Here is a 23,526-nt window from a genome sequence, read left to right as displayed (position 1 = left end):
ATTCTTTGAGCGACACAAAAAGTATCATCCTTCAAGGAGTTTCAGAATGAAAGAGGGTCCAACTATTGATTTTGAGTCAAATGATGATCAGTACCTTAGCAAATCTATCTGAAAATAATCATAAGAATTGATGTAACTCAATCATGCATTTGTGATGATTTCCAAATGTGAAGTTTCTTTGAACAATGATGACAATAATAACATACCAAAAGCCGTCATCCTCTAATGCCTCCACAATCATTCCAACGTTGAGTTTGCAGGGGGGTATCTATGGACAAAATCCATGATATGCATGGTTAGTACAATGGACTAGTCAGCTCACTGTTATTTTGGTAGTCTAATTTCAGAGTTTTTCCATTAAAAATTCACCAAGTTGATTGAAACACTGATACTGATGATCCATAATATATACTGGGTGCTGTGTGACAATAAGTCATAGCCAATAGAAACACTGATACTGATGATCCAGATGATGTGTCATAGCTAATAACACTGATACACCACACAGCAATAACACAGCATTGTTTGTCATTGAACCATCTATTTCTGTTTCCTAATGTTTATATGTCATCTATATATTGGCAACTATGTACAGCAGGGGATGATTCCGGTGCAAACAAGTGATTTATCAGGCTCCGCCATCTGGCTGCACCATGTTATCAACAATCCTATAGTTATCACTCTCATGGATGATTCTTTAACAGGTGTGTGAGGGATATTCTTGGGCAATTTCACTCTCTCCATAAAAGTTCACATTACTTGATGTCTGACGCATGTTTAGATAGATGGTTGCAATTGAACTAACATGTTCATTCATAAGTTAAATTCCATTTCTGCACGGCAAAATCCACTGGTCCACAATTACAAGAATAATTCTCCTCTGACACAGTGACCCTGACCTTCCATGAAATGTCACTAGATGCCAAGCAGTTGTGGTGGAACATGTTACCGGCACTGGCAATATTTTACCTGCACTGGTGCAGTCTAGATATGACAAAATTGATACCTGCAGTACAGCAACATTGGATTGAGTGAGTATGGTTTTACGGCTCTTTTAGCAATATTCCAGCAATATCACGGCGGGGAACACCAGAAATGGGCTTCACACAATTTACCCAATTGGGGAATCAAACCCAGGTATTCAGGGTGACGAGAAAACAGTTTACCAACACTGCCTCAGCAGTACAGACTAGCACTTTTCATAATTGCTCACCTCATTATTGTGTCTCCTTTTTTGCAAGTAGGACTCAGCCTGAAAGAAAATGTTGTTTTACATAAAAATTATATCAATGACAACATACCGGTATTCACATATAACAAAAACATTAGGCCATTTAGTAGTAGATATATTCATTAACTTACCATTTCCTCAGTTTCTGCAAGCCTTGATGCCTGAAAATAGATTTGTTCGCATGTTATTTGTCCATCTTATAGAAGCTTGTACAAGTAGGTTTCTATTTGCCATCATGACCAGTAGGAAGAAGTCAGTTGGCTGAGTGATATGAACATCGACATTTCATTGACATTCCTTTTCCATGACCTAGCATAGGGAAGATGATTACAATGAGAGACATGTACAGATAGAGTATGGAACATTGTGGCAAGAGCTAACTGAAGCAGTGTAAAACCATTTGTTATCTTAAAATAGGAATATCAAAATTAATATAAAATAATATCTAAATAATGCCACTCAAAGAAGTTAGGAATATCTAGGTTAAAAGTAAAAATTAATATATGTTTGAAAACATCATTAATTCAACCTTCAGCGTTTCATATATATCCAATTCACAGATGGCAGTTTAAGGTTTCTATAACCTACCTTTTCAGGTGCTTTATTCTTGAAGCTTCTAATATTTGAACTTGATTGAAGAGTCTGATAAAGAAAGTATGATACCTTATAAATATGAATGACATCATTGTTCTTTGAATACCACTCTATAATTTACCAAACCAAAAACTTTGTGATAGCAGAAATCATTCATACTGATCAGTTTAGTTATTAAAAACTTCACTGGTGCATTTAATCAGAACAAAGCAGAAAATGAACAAATCCCCAAAAATGAAACACCATGCTTGTTGTTTTCTCGTTTAGTTTAGTTGTCTATCTTTATTAAAGGTTTTTAATTAATATTAAATATATTAAGTGTAATTACCTTTCTACCTATTCTTGATGCTCTTCCTTTGTAAGATATCACCTGAAAATGATGCCAAAACTTACATGAGCTGCTTTTTTCAAGCCAGAAAGAAACATAAATTGGATGAAGTGTATCATAATATGTATCATTTACATTCAGTTTCAATTGACAAACCATGTGTATACCTGACATTTAACATGCAACAGAATCTGAAATTGAAATAAAATACTTACTGGAAGCTCTGGACATTCCACGCCAAGAATATTCTAAAAAGAAGACACAGACTGTTATTCTCTAATCAGTGAATTTTACCATAGTTGCCAATAAAATTACCAGCTTCACATCAAATATATGCTAATATATGTAAGTAGGGAATTGCTGAGTTGATTCCAAACTCATTTCAGACACAATTGCAGGATGAAGATTGTCATTAAGGGTAAACAATACATGTAATATGAAAAATTTAATTTTGTACATGTGGGCTTATTAACTAACCTCCAGATGTTCCTGTGCCGATTCCTCGTGAAGTATATTCTGCAAAATGGCAAAATTCAGTTGAAAATGCTGATTATTAACAAATGATATTATTTCTTATGAGTAATACAATCCCACCAAGACAATCCATTAACGTTTTTCAGATCTTCAATGACATTAACTCATTTTAGTTTTCATTGAGAAGGAATTACTGTAACTCACCTGAACTAGTGTTATTTGAAAGTCACGGCCATCATCATTATCATTGAATGCATACACCTATAAATAAGAAAATAAACAATTTACGGTGGGCATTATCATTAATGTTATATTTTAAAGCAGATATGATATCAATAAGAAAAATTAGTTACAAGGTGTCTTCAAAGTGCCTGGAATATTGCCAGGTGTGCATTGAACAACCAACAACTGATACAAGTGAATGAACATGACATGACATAAAAATATGCACAAGCACTACTATTATATTACTCATCATACATTGTTAAAAAAACCATCAGAATTCTCCTGGTGGGCATGTTGGCATGACAAGATGCAATACTGTGAATGCTTGGGAAGACATGACATGACAGTTTTGAATGATCATTATTGAAAACTCATTACTGACTTTAGTAAAAAAATTAATCAGTCCAAATACAAAATTATCCTCACATCAGGCTCAGGCAATCTCTCTGCCTCTTGCAAAGTTTCTTTGTTCCGATAATCTTGTAGATGCTGTGATTTCTCTTTTCTCTGAAAAAGTGACAATGGTATTTCCAGACTAGGTATTTTAGGTATGACCGAGTGTGGTGTTATCTAGTGTTGGGAATTGGTTGAAATCTCATAATTGATGATTGGTTCATTATCAATCATCGAAAATAATTGGTGAGGGTCATTTATCAAAATTTCCTGTAATGTTTGTTATTGCACACAAAAAATGGAAAAACATGTACTAGTAGTTCTTTGGTGTGTGTTTTTTTTAAATTGCACAAAATGCATTTGCAAATTTCACATCTTAGAAGGAGGACTAGAATGTTAGGAATAAATTTCCTGGAGTCTTTAATGTAAATTTAATGACAGAGACAAAACCAACCTTGTGAAAAATATTGTTAATGTAAACAAGTAATCAAAAAAAATTTGTTTTTGATTATGAGAAAATATGATCAACTGCTTGGTTGTTTCATCACTGCGACCAATCTTCAATTCATTCAATTAATCGGACCGCCACTAGTGTTATCAGAAATGATACACCATCAAGAATGACACACAATCCACAGAGTCTGACCACCCAACTGTTTAGTCACCCTAATTGACCAGCATAGGTTTCTGGGGGCCATTTGTAAGCATGATTCTCAAACGAATCAGAAAAATGAATGTACATTTACACAAGTGAACCATACCATCTTATTCAGTTCCTGTCTTAGTAATAGGTTCTGCATCCTCAGCTCCTCAATCAGTCTGTCCTTTTCTTTCAGTTGTTCCTTTAATACCAATACATCGGTAGCTGCCTCCTGACTGATTTCAGTTCCCTTCAAATATAATATACATGTCAATTTAATCTAATGCCAATCGTCATATAACCATATAAATGTTTCTCGTGTTGAAGTTAACTGAAGGAATTATTGTTTATTCAAAGTTTAGATCTGATTCTGTTCTAATACCTTGTTTGCTTGTTTAATCTGTTTCAGTTGAAGATTGAATTCTTCTTTGGAGATTTCACTGTTTCTGAATTCTGTTAACAGTCTGTAAAGGGTTGCCTCATCTTTGAAAGAAACAGTCTCCAAGAACAGACATGTGTTCACTTTTGTATGTTTCTGCTCCTTTAGTTTACCAAGGCTGAATAAATCCATGATCTCAAGGATGAGGCGATAACATCTGTCAGATGTTGCAGCTACTGCAAGGTGAACTTTGAAATGACCACCAAAATGATGCTGGAAAGGCAAAATTAAGTAAATTGAAAAGAAAAAGCACGCGTAAAAAAGGTACACTTACAGAATACCGGATACATACCAACCATATTGTTAATCTCACGTCTATCTAACTCTAACGCTATCCCTAACCCTAAACCTTACCCTAACCCGAACCCTAAACCTTACCCTAACCCTAAACCTTACCCTAACCCTAGGAGTTAGGAAGGTATCCGGTATTCTGTAATCTTACCGTAAAAAACAATGTATGCATATATTAATAGGTTGAAGAACACAAGGGAAAAAGGACAACAATGAATTATAAGTGAACTGCTTCATGACATGCTCTGAGTAACACTTACACGTGATGGATCTGTAGGTTTCAAAGCCGCCTGGCACTGTTTTCTCCATTTATTATCCGCACTGCCAAGAGGAGTTGTCTCACTTTTACCTGATCTTGGGTGAAGGTTGCGAAAAACCTGGATGAAATAAATAATGAAACATTTTACACACTGTAAATTCATTAGTGCAGGAAGTATGTTTGGTCTGTAGTGTATAGAATTAAAGGGTGGGGACTTTGACTTATCGAAAAACTTGTTAGATTAATCTAAACCAACATAAACTTGGGATGTGATAATGACCCCATGCTTAATTTTGCATCAGTGGTCTGTGGAATGGATCAACATTGTATAATTTACCAAGAAAGGAGTACTCAGTAAGAAAACCTCTCTCCAATAAAAAAAACCATGAATAACATACCATTATTGTAGCTTTGAAATTTAGGGGTTGTACATCTGTAGGTGTGGTTTCTGCCAGAGATGTATCCAGAGGGTTTTGAACCAGGTCAGCTCCTAAAGAAATAGGAGATTAAACTGATAACATTGTCAAGAAGTAAATAATAATATCATTCAAAATATATTAAATAATTTTTCTACCTTGATTTGTAACGTTATATACACCCATCAGCATGTCAAGTGTCTCCAGAAAGTCATCTGAATCCTCTCGTTTGTACAGGTCACTCCATAAGTTGTCAGTAACTGCATACTTGTGTATGGGGCACTCAATGTCGACATCATCATGAAGCTGAAATTAAAACCTTAACATTTAATACATTTAATACAAGTTTTATACTTGTACCTACACATGCAGCATTAACATCACTAGCGCTACAAGCTGCGACCGATAAACCGCGATGTTGCCCTCTGTCTGTACATCAAGGCATGTCGAATACTTATCAATATTTGTAAACGCCTACCTCAGCCAAGGAAATGTGTTCGAATGCTTCGGCGTTGCTGGTTAAATTCGAATTTCCGAGAGGCCCATGTCTACTAGGGAAATAAGGAAATGACTTCTAAGTCCGACAACATAATCCGGTGTCCGATGTAAAAAGTTCGGAATGAAACCATGACAAAGAATATTTACTATGAATGAATACACCTTCCTGCGTTTTCGTTCTGCATAATCTAGAGTAGTTCCCCTTGAGTTTCAAAATAGGAATCGAAAGACGAAAAGAAAATATCTGGTCATCAATTTTGCACCCATGTTTTAGGGGGTCGTCATTGATTTTGTACATGACATGGGGGTGGGGGTGTGGGGTGGGGTTTGTAGTCCACTATATATAGATTTATATACCTCGGCGATGTAAGTCTTTCTGAGGGTTGATTTTATTGAATAAATTTGGAAAGTGAAGATCCAAGCATCATTAACACACATAGTATTTGACAAGATAAATATAACCGTAGTATTATCAGAGTTAGGGACGGGGGTGGGGGTGGGGGTGTTCTGGGGAGTTGGAGGTGGTAAACATTCTTATAAATAAATAGAAATATCCTTTGAAATTATGGGAAGGGGGTTCATGGATTTTGTACATGACATGAAGGGGGGTCACTTTAAACGTATATCTTAGGGGGTGCATTCACATTGTACAAGCTCCCAATAAAAGATCATTATCACCCCCATCCCCAACTACATCGAGAACAATATATTACTGTTCAAAGTGACAATACCCGAGGAGGCAATTTAATTGCCTCGGTTTTGTTGGTTCAGATCAACACCAGATGGTGATATTGTTCTTGACTTTAGGAAGACATTAACATTACTTCTTAATGCAATATACATTGGTCCTGCACAGTTATGTTTCATATCTAATTAATTATATCTTACAAATAATTTTTACAAATTGCTCGCATAGATATATCAATAGGAAGCATTTATATGGTACTTAAGCATTTATGTTGTTACCTAATATCTGTCTTCCCAAAAAAACTCGGCTCTAGTGAAATACCAAAAATAACAAAAATAAAGGTCGCCCAACACATGCATGCATTAAGGGAGGCTGGTCGATTCATGATACATGCATACTTTTCTACAAATTACATATAGATGAACAGGTGTTTGTGAAAACATTTGATTAATTGTTATTTAGTTTGCTCTGCATAAAAATGCCAATGTGATCAAAATAGTTTAATACCACATTCTTTGGTCGGCCTTTCTGTAAATCAAGCATTATAAATACCATATTAACCCCTCACCTGTATAGTATTTGCAGTACGTTGAGCAGGCGGTTTAACATTGCTGACTGCACGTGGTTCGGGATTGTTGCTGTGGCTGAAATACAAAGTACTATTTGTTACAGAAAGAGACCAAGTTGCCTGTGCCATTGTGCATTTACGGTTCATGAATGCGATGGGGTGATTCCAAATCTACCCGAATATATTCCAGCGGCATGGCAATGACTGTAGGCCTACTCAATGAGGTACTGAAGATTACAATGTTTGAGAAATGTAGGTTTACTCTGCCCAATCCGATTATGGGGTACCATCATTCAATACAAACGATACAAAAGTGCATTATGGAGAGGGTAATTATACCTACCTGGTGGAGCAGCCAGATGTCCGCTCTTTGAAGTTGCTGACAAACAGGACGCATCATTGGAGCTCGCAAAGACAGCGTGTACACAGCTTCTCCCCAAATTTGCAGAACGATATGAATGTGAGATTTACCGTGCGTAAGTCAGGCATGACGTTTCACGGATATACACCCTCGTGTTTGTTTTGCAATACCAATCATCGACGCCCGACCTTTGTCAATGTACAACACTGGCGTGTATATAGTGGCGTGAGCAGTTCGGTATGTTCCATTTCGTTCATTCTTCAAGAGCGTTCAGTCAGACGGTGAAAAGAGACCTAATTATCAAGTCGGCAAATAACTGAAAAAGTATCAGGGAGAAGTACTATAGATACCTTCATCAGCTATCAGCTCAGCTTGGACGTCGTTGCAATGGGTGAGAATGATTTCACATTTTTCATTGATACCAAATACTGTGTAAGTCTCAAACAACGTCTGGTTTATGCTGGTATTGAATTCTTTATAAATATAAAATACGTTTCATTTGATATTGTCATTCATGAATGTTTTTCAACCGTTTATAGATCATACTAACGTCATCACCAATAAAGACAGAAACCATTCTTCAAGAATTCTGACCAAAAGGAAAGGCACAGAAAGAGGTAAGATGAATGTTCAAGGAATAGAATGTTTCGAACAATATGGATGAATGAATGCTTATGACTGGAATATTTTCAAACAGTTTAACGCCATATTTTAGACGAATCCCCGGTGTGAATAAACAATTCTCATTGTTTCTTCTTCACAATTAAACTTCGTTTCGGACCTTAGCACGGCGCACACTTTATCATTTTTCACAAGTTAAGAAAGCATGCAGGAGATACGAACGTAGATACTGGTTTGCATTGCATCTGATTAGCGTTACCTAAGTGCTGTACCAGGTAAGTGTCATTTGTGGCTTGTGCTAGGGGTGGCACTGTCCCAGCTACCGACAGGGTTATCACGTGCACGTGAGTAGGGCTTCAACGAGTCCATTTTCTGGGACTCGAGGGGTGAGACTCGACTCGGACCCGAGTACTCGAAATTCATACCTTTCAAACAAAAGATAGCGTAACCGGCATGACATGTGTTCCGATCACACAAGTGAACACTTACTTCGTTCCGACTTCATATCGTCGTGTGACTAACATTTCCTATTGGTCAGAATCCGTATTTGGATGTTTACTTGCCAAATGTTTTATTTTTTCATCGTACTGGTTGTACTGCCTGCATAGCGCAGTAATATACCGCACAGGCGGCATTTGGTTATTTTTCTCTTTTCACTATCCAGATCAGGACACGCCCATACATTTGATTTTTTTATCGTTCTCCTTATCGTTACCTAATCATTTTAAGAAGTGAAATCTCAAACGATGTATAATAATTACTCTCATCTGCAGACTTGTAACAACTAATACCATACAGCCACACCGTGTGAGGAGTAAAACCGTAATGACAGTTTTTTATCAAACCTTTATTCAAAGTGTGTTGACCTACAATTTTCTATGTTGGTATGGGGCCTGTCTGATCGCAACAAAAACAAACTTTTCAAAATTGTTAATACTGCCGACAAAATTTCGAGTATATTCCCTTTATCTATGAGCGCCAGATTGTCAAAAAGGCAACTAAAATTAGATTTGATAGTTAACATATTTGATCTCACCATTTTGAAGTACTTCTTTCTGGACGCTGCTGTCGATTACCTTCCCTTAAAAACAAACAGAGCTCGACAGTCTTTCATACCATCAAGTATTCGTGAATGCAACAAATATTTTGAATTATCACCATGTGATAACAACTAGAATTATTCAGCCTCTTTACCTATGTGGTTAATTGAATTACATCATGTCAGTTTTATTGTGTAAATAGCTTTCGTTTTGTGCATGTAATCATTGTGTATATTTTTGTGAATTGTGTACATATTCATTTTGAGACAGTTTGGATGTATAAGAATTTCCTCGGGGATAATAAAGTTATATCTTATCTTAAGATTAGATGTTAACGGCCGCTCATTCTCAGTACATGGCAGACAGTCTGTCAACGTAACCCAATAATTCGAGTTATCACCCCTTTTCGAGTCCTAGAAAATGGACTCGAGTCCGGCTAAACCCGACTCGTCCTCGAGTACTCGAGTACCCGTGGAAGCCCTACACGTGAGCGTGTAAACTTATGAGACGCTAGCTTCGTATCAAGTACAGTTGTGGTAAATCTACTTCTCAGTTGTCTCTAAATTTATAATTTCCTAGGAAGCTCTATATCTCCGACAAGAAGTACAACTGAAAAATGCACTATACAGTATAGGATAACACTAGATCTAGAACGTAACCAATAATATCTGATGTCATAACGTCATTCCTCAAACCTTTATCTGACCTTGGGAGATATGTTCATGACACTACGTACTGAACACAGTAGAGTCTTTGAAACACATATTGGCGATAATTATTTTGGATGTCAACTTCACAGAACTTACTACTTCAAAGAATTCTCGCCTTTATGTATGTTTTTAGTTTCTTGTTCATGGATCAATTAATTTTATGGTGAAGCCCAGTAATTCAGTACCCCAAGCCCAGTAATTCAGATCCAGATCAGTTGACCACAGTGATTGCTAATTACCTGGAATAAACAGGAAGTGGCCTACACAAACAGGTGTGTCAAGGCTGATACAGGTGGAAGTATGGTGAAATACACACCTGCCCAAATCAATAAAATATAATCTTTAGACAGGATTGAATGCACACGTTTGCAACCTGCATTAGAATATGTTTACAGCTTGATTCAGTATTGAAGAAATAAAACATTTTCCATAATACAATATGGCATTACATGAAATATATATAAAATATATATAAATTATATATGAATATATTCCAGTCTCAATGCAAAAGCCATTTTTATAATATTGCAATCAAAACCCATTGAAGTTATTTATGGTCAGATGTTTTTTACATGATACCTAATATTTATACTGTGCCTTGGTGATTGGAGAGTTTGGGGAAAAAGACAAGAATGTTTCTGGGATTATTCACCATATCCATGTGAGGTTTCAAAAAGTCATCCAGCTTATTTTCATGAAAAAGACATCTCGACTAACGTGTACCACTAAAAGATTTTATGATTTGAGAAGTTTAAGATGTCATTGTGAACTTTTCCCTTACATATCATAGCATGATTGCGTGAGTATGAAATGTATAGGCATTCAGTATCCAGAGTAAACATGTTGAATTGATTAATGCACTACCCATGAAGATTGTTAAATCTGGTTTAATGAGCTGAATCCCGTAATTATAAATATAATAGTCTACCAGGGCTCCAGATAAGGGCCGTATCGACGTATGTACGGATAAAAAATATGCATGATACGATAGGAAATAATTTAGAAAATGTAGACGATACGCACAACGGCAATGGTGTACGAATCATTTACAGACGTATTTATATGAAAAAGTAATGTTTTATTGTTTATTGACCTGTTTACACGCGAGATGCAATGTTGTGGGGCATATACCAAACGAAACACAAGAATACTGATTACTAATTTCCATTCAGTACTCTAAATGTTTTTCCAGTACTCCTATATTGAAAAAATAAGGAGTACGTACTCCTGATGTTGAAAAAATATCTGGAGCCCTGGTCTACTGGACAAATCAATAAATCTGCCTCATGTGTACAACAAATTTAATGAAAGAATTGTATGCTGACATTTATTGATATTTCTATTAACTTTTTGTACAAACATTCATGGAATCAATAATAATTTCTATTTTTCACATATAGGAGGCCTAACACCTGTGAAGAGAAGACTGGTCAAATTTGAAGATTTGACAAGTGGGTCAGGATTACTTTCCACAGGTATGTTCATTAAATTCAATAGAGATGTCAGTATTTATGTTGTCAATGTGACACTGACCCTCTTCGATTTTTAACGGACAGGTGGAGAGAAGACAAATTTGATTTTGACAAGCCTTGGGTAAGTTTGGAGGCATTGTGGGTTTATGAGAATGTTTTTTGTTTTGTATCAGAGGGGTTTACAAATGTTTTGGAACAAGTGGGACAGTATTAATTTGTTTGTTTATTACAGTTTATAGGGATGCTAATATTTTAATTTTTATATTATATATATAGTAGTAACTTTATTTTCTCAACTCTGTGGCATTCCACTAAACTTTGTTTTGTTACTCTTTTAACCATTACATATGAAAGATTTGTGGTTAGTCTTATGCGGAACACCAAATTTATTCTTTAAAACTTGTGGTTAATTAATACCGAGCGATTAAAAGTGGCCAAAAGTCGCCTGCTTCCCTCTCGCCCGCCAACGAAACCACAGACAGGTTACGTAACTCTGTCGCCAGAGCACTGCAGTGACGTCATATGAGGAACGATTTTCAGTTAGTTGTATAGAAAATGTGTAGCACGCTCATCATTTTGATGATTTCTCGACATCAACGACGACATGCCGAATCGTTGCTTTGTCGTCAATTGCTCCTAGGGGTCGGGCGATGGTGTCCCCATGCACAGATTTCCACAGGACCCGCAGTTCGTGCTAAATGGGTTATGTTTGTGAGTGCGAAGCGAGCGTTGTGGAAGCCTGAAACGATATCTTACTTGTGTTCAGATCCTTCACGGAAGTTAAAGAATCAAAACTACTTACTAGTTGTAGTAAAATATGCATATGATTGATGACCATAAAGATTTTCTATGAGCGCAACTTGTAACATAACGATTTCTTCCTCGGAAGTGAGGTTGTGGTCGAAGTAACAATAATATTGTAAGTAGTATTATATTGACACCCACCTCGCTGCCACGAGAAAATTGTTATGTTATACGCTATGTCATGCAAAATCCTATTGGCCATCAATAAAATACATATTTTACTACCAGTAGAAAAAGTAGTTTTGATTTTGTAACTCGGTGAAAACAAACCTAAATACCATTTATCCTCAGACTGGCGGATGTTCCCGACAGAATGCCGCCATTTTAAAAATAAAAAATCTGTTAGAATTAATGAGATTATAGTTTGTTTTCATCAAGTTAGAAAATCAAGACTACTTTCTACTCGTAGTTAAATATGTATTGGAATCATAACCAAACGGATTTTGCATGACACAACTTATAACATAACGATTTCTTCCACGGAAGCGAGGTGGGGTCGAAGTCACAATACTGCGCGATAAATTTCTTGCTACATTCCCATGGTTAATGTCCACTCACCAGTATGTAGATACTAGTCAATGTGCGTCTTTATATTTGGTCTTATAATCCTAATTAGTTTATTATCATACTTGTATGCATTTTGAAACTAAATAAAAAGCAGACGATCTGCTGATACTTATAGTGAATTTATAACAGAACTGTAATATCTAGACATTTTATAGTTTGCCAATGTGAATCATAATTCGCACACACACCCTAGTGCATGTTGTCTGTCTCATTACACTTCACGGCGAAAACAATGATTCTGTTGAATGCTACGACAAATGAATAAAAACAAAATGCAAATATTAAAATTAAAATAGATTAAAGTTATAGGAACAATATCAGGCCATTACCTTGTTCGGGGAATGCATCCATCAATATCCACTAAACTGTTCCAAATGATGTGTCTTTTAACAGTTTAATATACGAAAAAAAAGTGATAAATCTATTCAGGTATTGGTGTATAGTCTCATTGGTCACCCAAGATAGCACACCTGGCAACTAATTGCATAATGTCCGCCTTTCTTTAAAACAGTAATTTAGTTAGCCAATAATGGGCAATCAATCAATGTATTGCCGGTTAATCCTTTGAAAGAAGGACGTTGTTTTTTACGCAGACACCGACGACGACAGAGTGTATTCAGTATAGATTAGTAAATCTACACACATAAACACTACCTTTTGACAATTCCGCTGTGTAAGATAAAAGTAATTAATCAATCAGCGTGTTATCGGTTAATCCTTTGATCGATGTTTATAATGTTGAATATTTACTCCAGACACAAGAAATGCCAAATGGGAACCTTTGTCGGGTAATCTACGTGTGTTACCACTAATTATACCTGTTATAAATTCATTAACTGACCATCAAGTGAAATAACATGTGTAGGTTTATACCACCTAACACGGGTTACAACAAGAGAGTATTAATTGCTGTATTGCATGTGAAAACTTATGGGCCGACACTGTTTTGAGAATACAAACAGATTTTTACATGACATGATTAAATATCGAGGTAAAAAAACACAGAAATTGGATCAATTTGGATCAGTCATTATACAAATAGGGCCTAACGACACCAAGCGATTTTGACAGAATCGTCTATGAAAACAAGTTGTAACTCGGAAACTAGGCAAAGCAGGAGACAAAATTAAATGACAGTAGATTGTGAGAACATATAGCTTTCATTTTCCACAACAATTGTCACGATTTCAGGTTTATACAAGCCTGTAAACAAGATAATTTAACCCCTAAAATGTAGATGAATTCTGCATCGGCCCTCAAAGCTATTCCTCATATGACGTCACAGAGGCGTGCCGCTCTGATTGGTTGAAATTTCGTTCGCGGGTGAGAATTGTGCACTGTTGTCAAAAAGGTCGATTTAAGTCAATTAAAGGTCGAAATGAGTAGTTTTAATGACGGGGTTTCATTTATAACGATGCCAGTTAGTGATTTATGTATTTGTACCCCCTAGGGTTTATGTGACCTTTAAAGTGAATGAACGAAGCCTTACTATATTTTATTGTAAGGATTTTTAGGGCTCATTAAATCCAAAACTTGATACACAAAATTATTGGAATAAATGTTTCATTCAGTAATACTAACAGTATGTTCTCTTCAAATTGTTGATGTAACATGAGCTGAAATTAGCCATTAGCACATGCACAGTTCTCAAAACAATCTGTAACAATAAGGGTCCAGTTTGTAAAGTTGTTTCAGTCTATCATTAAGGCCCATACCACAACCATTTGTTGTGTGTCTAATTGAGCTTTATATTTATATTGATGTGTTAGCATGCATCAGCCTAAGATCCATGTATTTAAAATTGTTGGTTTATACAAAGGTTGTGAATAAGCAAAATGACTTTTTTCTAATCATTCTTTCAATCTTTACATAGGAGGCCAAACACCTGTGATAAGAAGATTGGTCAAATTTGAAGATTTGTCAAGTGGGTCAGGATTACTTTCCACAGGTATGTTCATTAAATTCAATAGAGATGTCAGTATTTATGTTGTCAATGTGACACTGCTGCTCTGCAGGTATTTTAAATTTTTAACGGGCAGGGACAGGTGGAGCAAATTTGATTTCTGGCCTTGGGTAAGTTTGGAGGCATTGTGGGTTTATGAGAATGTTTTGTTTTTGTGTCAGAGAGGGAGAATATAATTTTACAAGTAAATAATGATGTATTTCATTTGCAGGAGCAGAAAAGACACCACCATTTCTCAGTCAGACAACTGTTGACACTGCAACCCAAGGTATCACTTTTAGTGCTATTGCACAATAGACATGTATCAAAATCATGTACAGAATATTTTTATCACTGATTGTACTCAATCTGTAAAGTGATAGCAATGTTTACAAATGCATTGACCCATGACGAACTGGTTTAAGATTGGTCTTCACCAACCCATGCATGTCAGTAGGCGATCGTGTAGTCAGGTTTGCTAACCTACTTGACAGCCGAATATAATGCTCAATCACTAGATTTCTGGTTCTGTGTCATATAGCTTGAATATTACCGAGCGTGGGAAACAAACCAAACAATAATTTTCTGTTTAATGTTGTATTTCAGTGGCACCATTTTCAAGTGAGGAACCATATTCTGACAGACGGCCAATTAGATCTCTTCCAAGTGAGTGCACAATTAATGGTTATTGAATTGTTCTATTGTTAGGATGTAGCAAACAAAATAAGAAATTCATCTGTGAATGTGTTACGAGGAATGCATAATCCCTAAAATGTTCAATGTTCACATATTCAGTGATTTTTAGACACATTTTTAGACATAATCCTGGAAAGTGCTTCATTTATTGTTGTTTCAATATTGCCTAAATTAGAACAGATGTATTTTTGACAATTGTTAACATTTTCGGAAGAATTTCTCAAATGATCCATACTAACTCATGCGCAAGTTGATAAAATGAGACTGATTATGTCTCTCTCTAGTTTTTATTAACACTGCATTGTAGCTAACTGTTCCATCAACCTGGCTACAAACATGTATATGTTTTCTTGGAAAACATTTCTGTCTCATTACTCAAAAACTAGAGAGATTAATATTTTTCCTTATCCTGACTCATGCTTATTGCTTGTCTTCTTCTTCTTGCGAACATAGTGGAACACGTGTATCTCCCAATTGAAGTTCCCTTCAATTAAAAAATCACTAATTAGTACTCACCACGAGTTACCTCCCTTCCACAAGCTCGGGAACGAGGGCGCCACCTGAACCCATGTGCCTCACTCTCTCCTTCTTCGCCCAGTGAGCTGGACGTGAGAGCGCCTGTGTCTCCCAACACACTATATCCTTTACTTATATTTAGTTTAGTACCTCTTATATTCAGTTATAGAGGTGTAACTAGTATCCTTATTCAACTTGCATTGATTATTAGTCGTGTTTCTGCTGTTTTATTCCGCGGTTAAGCCGTGTTTGTTCAGCAGTTTACGTTAATGAGAATCTGCACAGGTTGTAAACTTCACGTTATTCAGCTACCGATCCACATTTAAAATGCCCTAGTTGCATTACTCCATGTTCTATTGTTTCTCGTTGTAAATTATGTATTAATTTACCAATTTCTGCCTTTGATAAATATTTATGTTCCGTTTTGAGGCGGAAGGCAGATAAATCTAAGCAAACAATCTTCAGTCATGGCTAATAGATCGGAAGCTAATATACACTGTCAACTGTTGACTGACGACCCGCCACCGGCTGGTGGCCTGCCTGAGTTCCCTCGGGGGATAAGCGTGGGACGCAGTCCGCTATGTCCAAGAAGCGACCTGCATCTCAAGACATTCCGTCTTCACAGTCTAAGACTAGGAAAGCGTCCACATCATCTCAACGTACGCTTCGAACCCCAGGTCCACAGCTTCGTCAAAAGGGAAATCTACGAAAACTACAAATAATTTTGCCTCCGATATTCTACCTGTCTCAGAATTATGTTTATATGATGATGACATTCCGATTATCATTCCAGATGTACGTCATAAGAAACGTCCAGTATCTGCTACCGTCACTACAGCGCAGATAAACACGCAACCAGAGATGCCTACGCTGACGCCTGAGTTTACGATTGAGGGTCCCGTCACTTTCACAGAGAGGCCACCCTCAACGCCAGCGCAGACCATCCCAGACGACCTGGTTAACCAAATCATGAGACTGATGGAGGACCGTTACGGTTTACAGAGGCCCCAGAGCCACGGGCCCCAGAGCCCAACCCATTAATAAGTCATACAGGGCCCCAGAGCCCGCCTTGGCTTCGCGTGTAGGGCCCCAGAGCCCACAAACGCGCCTCAGCGAAGAGCCCAGCCCGTGGCGATCGCCATAAAGGAAGTCCCAGGCAGCCTCCGCGAAGGAGCTAGAGCCTCTCCAGTTGCGAGGGACATCGCGGAGAAGGAGCGCTTCGCCGAGCCCACACCCTGTAGAACACAGAGGTCGTTCGCGAAGCAAGCACTCATATGTCGATTCGGACACTGACTCGATACATTTGCGAAGGTCGCGAAGGCTAAGTGGCTCCAAATCTACCTCGCCCAGAAGATCTAGAAGAGCTTCGCGAAGCCCCCAGCGTTCGCCGAGGATGTCTCCTCCAAAGTCTCCTTACACTAGCCACTCGTCAGTCCGTTCACCACAGTCCTCTAATAGATCTTCCTACAGATGGCAAAAAGAATGGAACTCGCGGATACCAAGACGATACCCTACGTCAGAAGAGGAGGAAGGTATCATTTTCTCAGATGCTGAGATTAGATACTGGATGGTGAATGAGTTACAACTTGCTTCCCCATCGAAGAACGAGAATTCAACTCAGACTTACCTGATGAAGGATGATGATGTAGACAATATCACCTTACCTCCTATTGACCCGATTGCAGCGGTACCAGCTAATCTGGATACAGCCTGTTCCAAATCTTCGAAAGTCCAATCTACACATTTCCCGGTCTTCAATGCCAAGAAATTTGCTGGACACAATATGGACCCTTTTTCCAAGGCCCAGGATATTGATGACAACTTTAAACTAATCAGTGATGCCAAGTCCAGAAGTTACAGAGTAGACGATCGCAAATTGGCCCAATTAGATACCATCTCCAGGAGAATGTTCTTTGGATTGAATAGATCTAGAACTATTAATGAAACTCTCATCACCAAGTTCAAGAATTCTACAGAGGAGGAAGATAGAATGATCTACTCAGCTCTACTCATGCAGAAAAGAGACCACCAATTTCTTACAGAGCACCTGTCAGCGCTTACTGAAACTACTACCATGACTCGTCGGCAAGGCTTACTAGCTTCCTGCTCTTGGGATAAGCAATTCACAGAATCTCTATACACAGCTCCATGGTCATCGCCCTTACTGTTTGGTGGCAACATAGACAAGGTCTCCAAAGAAGTATCTAAAGACTCGAGAGAGGTACTTATGATCAGATCCATGGATACCTTAGCGAACGTCATTAAACAGTCAACACAGAGATACTCGGGCAAGTCTAAGTTCTCGGGGCTACAGAAAGCACGGGACAAGAAATTAGCTGCAGCTAAAGATCCCAAGGATTCTTTTAAAAGTTAAGCCCATACAGCAAATTTAGGGGAGGATCAGCTAGAGGCAGATCATCCAGAGGTGGCCGTGGATTTAGACGATGAAATTCAGGTTCGGAACGACTGGAGTCTTCCACCCCCAGCCGTTCCAGTACAACCTTCTCAAGTGGGTGGACGCCTTCAGCTGCACTGGGAAAACTGGGGAATACTACAAGATCCATATGTATCCAACATCCTACAGCACGGATATCTAATACAACTCAAGGCCAAGCCTCCGTTAACAGTCACCCCCACAGGGTTCAACGTTCAACCGGCACAACTACCTATGTTAAGAGAAACAGTAGCTACTCTGCTAAACAAACAGGCCTTAGAAGTTCTGGATCAACGAAACATCGTACCAGGTTTCTACTCCCCAGTTTTCCTAGTGCGTTAAGAAAAATTCCAAGGAGAAGTTTAGGTCTCATATACAACATGAGCATCTTCAACAGAGAATATCTATGCAAACCACCAGCGTTTAGCATGATACACTTACCGCAACCCGGCATTTAATTTGTCCCAAAGATTACATGGCCAGCATAGATTTGCAAGACGCATATCTACACATTCCGATTCATCCCAACTCAAGGAAATATCTAAGATTTATCCTAGACGGGAAACATTACCAATGGAAGGTTCTTCCCTTCGGAATCACATCGGCCCCTTGGGTATTCACAAGAGTGACCAAGCCTATTGTCTCATACCTACATAGTCAAGGTCTTCGCAGCGCTTTTTACCTAGACGACGGTATACAAGTGGATCCAGATCCACAGCGTCTCAGACTACAGCTGAACTTCATAATCAAGCTACTAACTCAATTAGGATGGTTAGTAAATCTACTCAAGTCGGACCTAGAACCAACGCAGGATCTGCAATTTCTAGGTATACGATTTCTAGTGAGTGAGTGAGTGAGTTGAGTTTTACGCCGCACTCAGCAATATTCCAGCTATATGGCGGCGGTCTGTAAATAATCGAGTCTGGACCAGACAATCCAGTGATCAACAGCATGAGCATCGATCTGCGCAATGGGGAACCGATGACATGTGTCAACCAAGTCAGCGAGCCTGACCACCCGATCCCGTTAGTCGCCTTTTACGACAAGCATAGTCGCCTTTTATAGCAAGCATGGGTTGCTGAAGGGCTATTCTAATAGACCCGGACCTTCACGGGTCTATACGATTTCTAACAGCTCAGAATCGTATTGTAGTCCCGGAGGACAGATGGATCAAGATCCAACAACTTATTCCTCAAGCCCTACTCTCTCCGTTACCACTACGACAGTGGCAGAGCCTATTGGGACTACTCATATCAGCTCAAGACTTGACTGTCAGAGGCAGGCTTCAATTACGCCCGTTACAAGTCCTCATCAATGCTCATCTCGAGGACCCTCTACCATTCAGTCTACCAGATTATGTCAAACCACATCTACTCTGGTGGACCAAGAGATTGAATGTTTGCGTAGGCGTCTCCTTAGTAGAGCCGGAATCGAAAACACATCTCTACGTAGACGCGTCACTACAAGGTTGGGGAGCCCACCTTGCCGGCAGGACAGCGTCAGGCCTATGGAGCAATCAAGAGAGCAAATGTCACATAAATCTGCTAGAGATGCAAGCAGTCATAAACGCCATAAGTCACTGGAGCAACCTACTACAGAACGCTCAGTTGATGGTTCACACGGACAATTCAACAGTGGCGTTTTATGTGAACAAACAAGGTTCAACAAGGTCACAGAACCTACTGACTCGATGTTTCAGACTGTTCGATTTAATCGACAATCTAAACATACACGTCAGAGCTTGCCACATTCCAGGAGCAAAGAATGTATTAGCAGACGCTCTCTCTCGGCCACACCAACCGTCGCCGACAGAATGGATGCTCAACACAGAGATATTCAATCAAATAATCATGGAAATAGGATCTCCTCTGATAGACCTATTCGCCACTCGATTCAACAAGCAACTGACAACATTACATTATCGCCAGTTCCAGACCCACTAGCATGGGCAACGGACGCACTAAGCATATCGTGGGAGGGACTCAACGCGTACGCTTTCCCGCCTCCAGCGTTAATCCCACAAGTCTTACAGAAAATCAGTCAAACGCAGAGCCTCCATCTGATCTTGGTCGCGCCCTACTGGCCAGCGAGAACTTGGTTTCCAGATCTCATTCAAGAAATCGGAAAACCAATTCTTCAGCTCCCACAACGCGCCAATCTATTGATACATCCGCACACCAAACAAGTGCACGAAACACCAGAAGCATTCCAACTTCACGTATGGATTGTATCAAGGCATGTCTGAATAAGAGAGGTTATTCTGCCAGAGCGGCTAAAGCGGTCACGCTTGCACTACGTAACTCAACTCGTAACTTGTACGATGACAAATGGCACAGTTTTGTCAATTACGCTGCTAAGAAAGGATTTACAGCCAGATATGCTACACATCCTCAAGTGGCAGATTTCTTATGTTATCTACGTCAAACTAAGAATCTAAAAGGCTCAACCTTGTCCACTTATCTTGCAGCTATAAGTTCTGTCATAACTATGAGAACGGGCGTCAAGTTAACAAAAACACCAGAGTTACTCGCTTTGTTATGAGCGTTCCGATTGGAGGATCAGAAACGGAAGTTTCACGCTCCAGCCTGGGATCTAAATATAGTGCTCCAACACCTCACTAGTGAGGCTTATGAACCATTGCTATCTACATTGTTTGAATCACTGACCCACAAAACCTTATTCCTGTTAGCACTAGCTACGGCCGCCAGGATGTCAGAGATTCACGCACTGGATTACGAGAGAATACGCTTTGATGATATGCATAACATCGCTCATCTGGGACTTCGCTGGGATTTTATAGCGAAAAACCAACTGCCAGGTCAACCAGACAGATTATTCCATGTCCCAGCTCTCTCATCCATACTTGGACCGCATGATACGATGGATCTATCACTATGCCCAGTAAGGGCACTGAAAATATATCTCCAACGATCCAAACAGAGCAGAGGGAAATTCAAGAGATTATTTATCCCTATATCTACAGCTACGCAGACGGAAGTCTCACGTACTACTATCTCTATCTGGATCAGAACTGTCATACTACGTGCCTACAAGGCTGCAGGACTCGACCCTCCAAGAGCTTCTAATCCTCATGAAATTAGAGCGCTAGCCTCAACTCTCGCTCTACATGGGAATTGCTCATTGAATACCATAATGGAGGGATGTTTCTGGAGATCCGATATGGTGTTTGCCAACCACTATCTGAGAGACATCACCACCGAGGACGTCTCAGGTATCCACCATTTCGGTCCCATGGTCCTCGCTCAACAGTTGACAGTTCCACGGAGAAGATAAGTCTATCTTACAGATTTTATACTTATCTGATAACAGTACTAATAGCTACATGCTATCTATATATTTTGCTTAAGTTTAATTTATTATCTTAAGCTCAGTACTATGGGTTTTATATCATACTATATATAAGCTTACAACTCCTAGGAGTTTGCTATTATATATATATTCAGCTTAAGTTTCATCAATCAATCCTATGGTCATATTCATAAATGTATTAGCTAACAAACTCTAAGGAGTTGGTTACTATTATACAGCTTAAGTTATAATTATATCTTAAGCACAGTACTATACTATTATAGCTTAAATATATGCATATCTTAAGCTTAATACTTTGGTTCATTTATAAAAGTATCCACTATAAACTCACAGAAGTTTATACTATCACATTAATAGCTTCAGCTTACATTAATGTTGTATATACTTTTATCATATTCACTAAATTGTAATAACCTTTATATGGCAGCTGATAAGTTAACAGCAGGAATTCATCAGTTCAGTGCCTTTATGAAGTTCCCATAGGGTTATTACAATCATCACAGTTCAAATCACTAATTATTAAAATCCAAAGTATATATATTCCCACCTCCTTTTCCGTCGGATTCTACAAGCAATAAGCATGAGTCAGGATAAGGAAAAATATGAAATTTTTAGAGTAAAATTAATATTTTATACTTATCCTGACTCATCAGAAAAGCTTCCTCCGTCCTCCCCACTTAACACTTTGGATTTCTTGGAAAAATAAAGTGTCGGACTCGAAAACAAAAGGGGAGAGTGAGGCACATGGGTGGAGGTGGTGCCCTCGTTCACGCGCTTGTGGAAGGGAGGTAACTCGTGGTGAGTACTAATTAGTGATTTGTTATTGAAGGGAACTTCAATTGGGAGATACACGTGTTCCACTATGTTAGCAAGAAGAAGAAGACAAGCAATAAGCATGAGTCAGGATAAGTATAAAATATTAATTTTACTCCAAAAATTTCATTCTTCTAGCAGCCACAAATGAAGCAGTTTCTGGTGTGACATATGGTGATCATGTATATGCAATAAGAGAATATGTATATTTCTTGACAGTATAAATTTAATGAAAATGGATTGCACATAATCACTGATTTGAGGTATTGCCTGTAACGTATGCCATGTTGGGGAGTCATGGTCATTTATGATATTTGAAGGGAAACATAATGCACTGGATGTTCAAGGACATCAGCCTAGATATTGCTTCAGATATAGTTATGACTGAAAATGTTTTGCAGGGAGAGGTCAAAGAGATGTGGACAACGAGAACAGAAGGCATTAATATCACAAGACATAAAAGAAGCTTTGGTGACCAAGTGCTGTGTGAAAGAGTGCATGAAGAAACTGTCTTTTGAAGTTATCCACCAATTGAGATTGTCGTTTTGGAGGAAGACACAAACCAAACAGAGCCGCTTCATCAATAGTAATTTGAGAGCAGTCTTCAGATATCAGGAACAAAGACTGTCAGATGTTCTCTTCACCCTTGAAGGCCATGAAGTTTGCAGTGTTTGTTGGTGTACTGTATTCAAGATCAGTAAAACCAGGTAAGTTAGGCATAATTGTTGAGGTAATCTTGTAAAGGTGAAGAAAAGACAGATCTTTCGTAAATTTCTTTCAGAAGTGGGTTTACGGAATCTTTTTTCATCCTATTTGTGTATGTAGGAATTGTGTTAAGTACAATGTTGTGATATATAATGAAATTTATTTTTAGATTTTTTCATCATGGGAGAGCTGTGAAGGACTGCCTACCACAAAAGGTTGATCAAAGATCTGATCAGAAGTATGATTCCTTGAAGTACCTGGAGGCAAAGGTGTGGCTGGATCAGTATTTCAAAAGGTAGGTTTGCATGTACATTTGTAAAGCATCATCATATCATCTTTATTATTATTGGTGGTTATTCTTTGTATGACACAGCATCTAATATACTGAATATACTCATGTTGATAGCTTTGTTTTCATATCAGTGCAAACTGTCTAAGACAGCTCCTGTTCTTCCTTTGCCCCATCCATTT

The 23,526-nt window shown here is 38.4% G+C and overlaps 1 protein-coding gene and 2 long non-coding RNA genes across 4 annotated transcripts; 1 reads left to right on the top strand and 2 right to left on the bottom strand.

The window, feature by feature from the left end:
• Nucleotides 1-1,816: 1,816 nt before the first annotated feature.
• Nucleotides 1,817-3,360, bottom strand: LOC124289916. The gene is made up of 6 exons (XR_006901785.1): nt 3,279-3,360; nt 2,832-2,888; nt 2,631-2,669; nt 2,369-2,401; nt 2,154-2,195; nt 1,817-1,873 (listed from the first exon to the last, which is right to left on the bottom strand). It is a non-coding gene; the product is annotated as an uncharacterized LOC124289916 (long non-coding RNA).
• A 607-nt stretch (nt 3,361-3,967) lies between these two features.
• On the bottom strand, nt 3,968-5,360 carry LOC124289915. Its single transcript, XM_046726586.1, has 4 exons — nt 5,273-5,360; nt 4,876-4,992; nt 4,268-4,537; nt 3,968-4,135 (listed from the first exon to the last, which is right to left on the bottom strand). The coding sequence occupies exons 1-4, from the start codon at nt 5,273-5,275 to the stop codon at nt 3,968-3,970; spliced, it is 558 nt and encodes a 185-aa protein (XP_046582542.1). The 5' UTR covers nt 5,276-5,360.
• Nucleotides 5,361-11,163: 5,803 nt separating this feature from the next.
• On the top strand, nt 11,164-15,232 carry LOC124289907. Of its 2 annotated transcripts, XR_006901783.1 has the most exons (4): nt 11,197-11,251; nt 14,493-14,567; nt 14,794-14,850; nt 15,168-15,232. It is a non-coding gene; the product is annotated as an uncharacterized LOC124289907 (long non-coding RNA). The 2 variants fall into 2 exon arrangements; XR_006901784.1 differs by lacking the exon at nt 14,493-14,567 and having other exon boundaries at nt 11,164-11,251.
• The last annotated feature ends 8,294 nt before the right edge of the window (nt 15,233-23,526 follow it).

This window comes from Haliotis rubra, unplaced genomic scaffold (genome assembly GCF_003918875.1).
Source record: "Haliotis rubra isolate DU_JTF1 unplaced genomic scaffold, ASM391887v1 Scf451, whole genome shotgun sequence".
Lineage (NCBI taxonomy): Eukaryota > Metazoa > Mollusca > Gastropoda > Lepetellida > Haliotidae > Haliotis > Haliotis rubra.
The sequence above is the reverse complement of the archived record's forward strand: the minus strand, read 5'-3'. Positions and strand labels throughout refer to the sequence as shown.